The 4,189-nt window shown below is 50.0% G+C and overlaps 1 protein-coding gene across 1 annotated transcript in view; it reads left to right on the forward strand.

Moving 5' to 3' along the window:
• Positions 1 to 3,127: 3,127 nt before the first annotated feature.
• LOC120059724 (rab11 family-interacting protein 5-like) overlaps positions 3,128 to 4,189 on the forward strand; it is a 5,497-nt gene continuing 4,435 nt past the window's right edge. The window contains exon 1 of the mRNA XM_039008779.1: positions 3,128 to 3,153. Coding sequence (XP_038864707.1) covers positions 3,128 to 3,153 — 26 coding nt within the window. The remainder of the gene's footprint in view (positions 3,154 to 4,189) is intronic.

Here is a 4,189-nt window from a genome sequence, read left to right on the forward strand (position 1 = left end):
CTGTAGGATAACTAACACGGTAGGATAACTAGCACTGTAGGATAACTAGCACTGTAGGATAACTAGCACTGTAGGATAACTAACACGGTAGGATAACTAACACTGTAGGATAACTAACACTGTTGGATAACTAACACTGTTGGATAACTAACACTGTAGGATAACTCTAACACTGTAGGATAACTCTAACACGGTAGGATAACTCTAACACGGTAGGATAACTCTAACACGGTAGGATAACTAACACTGTAGGATAACTAACACTGTAGGATAAGTGTTCAATAAGAAGAAGCAGAGAAGACTATTTTGCGATCCGGTCAACCCCACCCCCTCTCCCAGTGACTGGGAGCACCACACCCACACAGATAGGTCTGCAGCCCACTGCAGCGTCCAGGGGTCCATCTGTGCAATATGCGCATGAGAAGCTCCGCCCTGTCGTAAATTCCCGGGCCGTCTGTCGGAGCAGCTGGAAGACACCACATGCCGGAATCTGTTCCTCCCCATCTCACCGTGGGGGGGAACTAAGAGGAGGAGGCCCTGGTCCTGTCCATCTCACCGTGGGGGGGGACTAAGAGGAGGAGGCCCTGGTCCTGTCCATCTCACCGTGGGGGGGACTAAGAGGAGGAGGCCCTGGTCCTGTCCATCTCACCGTGGGGGGGACTAAGAGGAGGAGGCCCTAGGGCCTCCTCCTCTTAGTCCCCCCCACGGTGAGATGGACAGGACCAGGATCAGGTCCCCCCCGTCTATGTAATGCTATTCATTATGATCTTAAAGGCAAAGCTGATCCTAGATCAGCAATCCTACCCTTGAGATGATTTTTGAATACAAGCCCAGGTAGCTCAGCAATAGAGCGGGGGCTTCGCATGGACTTTATGAGGTCCGTAGTTGATGGTTCGATCCCCAGTGAACAGTGACTTTGGAAAGTATTCAGAACCCTTGACTTTTTCCACATTTTGATTCAATCGTTTTTTTCCCTCATCAATCTACATAATGATAAAGCAAAAACAGATTTGTAAAATTGTTTTCTAATTTATAATAATTTATAATAAATAAAACCTGAAATATCACATTTACATAAGTATTCAGACCCTTTACTCAGTACTTTGTTGAAGCACCTGGCAGCGATTACAGCATCGAGTCTTCTTGGGTATGACGCTACAAGCTTGGCACACCTGTATTTGAGGAGTTTCTCCCATTCTTCTCTACAGATCCTCTCAAGCTCTGTCGGGTTGAATGGGGAGCTTCGCTTCACAGCTATTTTCAGGTCTCTCCAGAGATGTTCGATCGGGTTCTGGCTGGGACACTCAAGGACTTTCAGAGACTTGCCCGAAGCCACTCCTGCATTGTTTTGGCTGTGTGCTTAGGGTCGTTGTCCTGTTGGAAGGTGAACCTTCACCCCAGTCTGAGGTCCTGAGCACTCTAGAACAGGTTTTCATCAAGGATCTCTCTGTACTTTGCTCCGTTCATCTTTGCCTCGATCCTGACTAGTCTCCCATTCCCTGCCGCTGAAAAACCTCCCCACAGCATGATGCTGCCACCACCATGCTTCACTGTAGGGATGGTGCCAAGTTTCCTCCAGACGTGACGCTTGGCATTCAGGCCAAAGAGTTCAATCTTGGTTTCATCAGACCAGAGAATCTTGTTTCACGGTCTGAGAGTCTTTAGGTGCCTTTTGGAAAACTCCAAGCGGGCTGTCATGTGCCTTTTACTGAGGAGTGGCTTCTGTCTGGCCACTCTACCATAAAGGGCTGATTGGTGGAGTACAGCAGAGATGGTTGTCCTTCTGGAAGGTTCTCCCATCTCAACAGAGGAACTCTGGAGCTCTGTCAGAGTGACCATTGGGTTCTTGGTCACCTCTCTGACCAAGGCCCTTCTCTCCCGATAGCTCAGTTTGGCCGGGCGGCCAGCTCTAGGAAGAGTCTTGGTCGTTTCAAACTTCTTCCATTTAAGAATGATGGAGGCCACTGTATTCTTGGGGCCCTTCAAAGCTGCAGACATTTTTTGGTGCCTCGACACAATCCTGTCTTGGAGTTCTACAAACAATTCCTTCGATCTCATGGCCTGGTTTTTGCTCTGACATGCACTGTCAACTGTGGGACCTTATATAGACAGGTGTGTGCTTTTCCAAATCATGTCCAATCAATTTAATTTACCACAGGTGGACTCCAATCAAGTTGTAGAAACATCTCAAGGATGATCAATGGAAACAGGATGCACCTGAGCTCAATTTTGAGTCTAATAGCAAAGGGTCTGAATACTGATGTAAATAAGGTTTTTCCTCAAAATTGTCTAGAAACCTGTTTTCGCTCTGTCATTAGGGGGTATTGTGTGTAGATTGCTGAGGAAATTGTTTTATTTAATCAATTTTAGAATAAGGCTGTAATGTAACAAAATGTGGAAAAAGTCAAGGGGTCTGAATACTTTCCGAAGGCACTGTTATATCCTAATTATGGTCTTGTTGCCTGTAGGTGCTAACCAGAAATACCCAGCATACGGTTGGACAAGGTGTTATTACTATCCTGGGTCAGACTTTAACCTGGGGCCTTTATGGAAGTATAGTCAGTAGTTGAAAAGTTGCTAATTAGCTAAAACACTAACGTTTTCTGTGATGATATTGGAACACACAACCTCTGGGTTGCTAGACGTTCGCGTTATACGCACACTCATCCACCCAGACCAACCACCTTACTTTCATTTTTGCCTTAAGTAATCTTCTGTCTTATGTAACCATACCAAACGTAACATATCATTGTCAAGCCCTGACCATAGAGAGCTGTTTATTCTCTATGTTGGTTAGGTCGGAGTGTGATTTAGGGTGGGTTATCTAGGGGAATTATATGTCTATGTTGGCCTGGTATGGTTCCCAATCAGAGGCAGCTGTTTATCGTTGTCTCTGATTGGGGATCATTGTGCTTTGTGGGATCTTGACTATGTATAGTTGCCTGTGAGCACTACTCTGAGCTTCACGTTTCGTTTGTTCGCTTTATTGTTTTTGTTCTTTTAGTTTCTCTTCCAAATAAAGGATGGAAACATACCACGCTGCATTTTGGTCCACTCCTTTCGACGAGCGTGACAGAAGATCCCACCACAAACGGACCAAGCAGTGTGGCCAGGAGGAGCAGACATCATGGACATGGGAGGAGATCTTGGACAGTAAGGGATCCTGGACATGGGAGGAGTTCCTGGCTGGAAAGGATCGCCTTCCATGGGAGCAGATGGAGGCAGCAAGGGAGGAACAACATCGACACCGGGGTTCGCGGCCACGATGGAAGCCCGAGAGGCAGCCTCAACAATTTTTTTGGGGAGGGGGTGGTTGACAGAACCAGGTTTTGAACCAGAGCCAACTCCCCGTACTCAGCGCGGGGAGCGTGTCACCGGTCAGGCACCATATGTTGCGGTGATATGCACTGTGTCTCCAGTGCGCATTCACAGCCCGGTGCGTTCTGTGCCAACTCCTTGCACTTGTCGTGCTAAAGTGGGTATCTGTCCAGGACGGGTTGTGCCAGCTCAGCGCGCCTGGTCTCCAGTGCGCCACCTCGGTCCAGGATATCCTGCGCGGGCTCTACGCGCTGTATCCCCAGTGCACCTTCACAGCCCAGTGCGTTCTGTGCCAGTTTCCCGCACCTGCCATGCGAAGGTGGTCATTTGTCCAGGACGCGTTGTGCCAGCTCTACGCTCCAGACCTCCAGTGCGTCTCCACAGTCCAGTACGTCCTGTGCCTCCTCCCCGCGCTCACCCTGAGGTGCGTGTCATCAGCCCGGTGCCACCTGTACCGGTCCCACGCATCAGGCCTCAAGTGCGCCTCCACAGTCCAGTACGTCCTGTGCCTCCTCCCCGCACTCGCCTTGAGGTGCGTGTCATCAGCCCGGTGCCACCTGTACCGGTCCCACGCATCAGGCCTCCAGTGCGCCTCCACAGTCCAGTACGTCCTGTGCCTGCTCCTCACGCTCGTCCTGAGGTGTGTGTCACCAGCCCGGTACCACCAGTGCTGGACCCACGCACTAAGCTTCCGGCGACAGTTCCCAGTCCAGAGCTTCCGGCGACAGTTCCCAGTCCAGAGCTTCCGGCGACGTTTCACAGTCCGGAACCTCCAACGACGGTCCACAGTCCGGAACCTTCCTACGACGGTCCACAGTCCGGAACCTTCCTACGACGGTCCACAGTCCGGAACCTCCTGAGACGGTCCACG

This window comes from Salvelinus namaycush, chromosome 15 (assembly GCF_016432855.1).
Source record: "Salvelinus namaycush isolate Seneca chromosome 15, SaNama_1.0, whole genome shotgun sequence".
NCBI classification, from domain to species: Eukaryota; Metazoa; Chordata; class Actinopteri; order Salmoniformes; family Salmonidae; genus Salvelinus; species Salvelinus namaycush.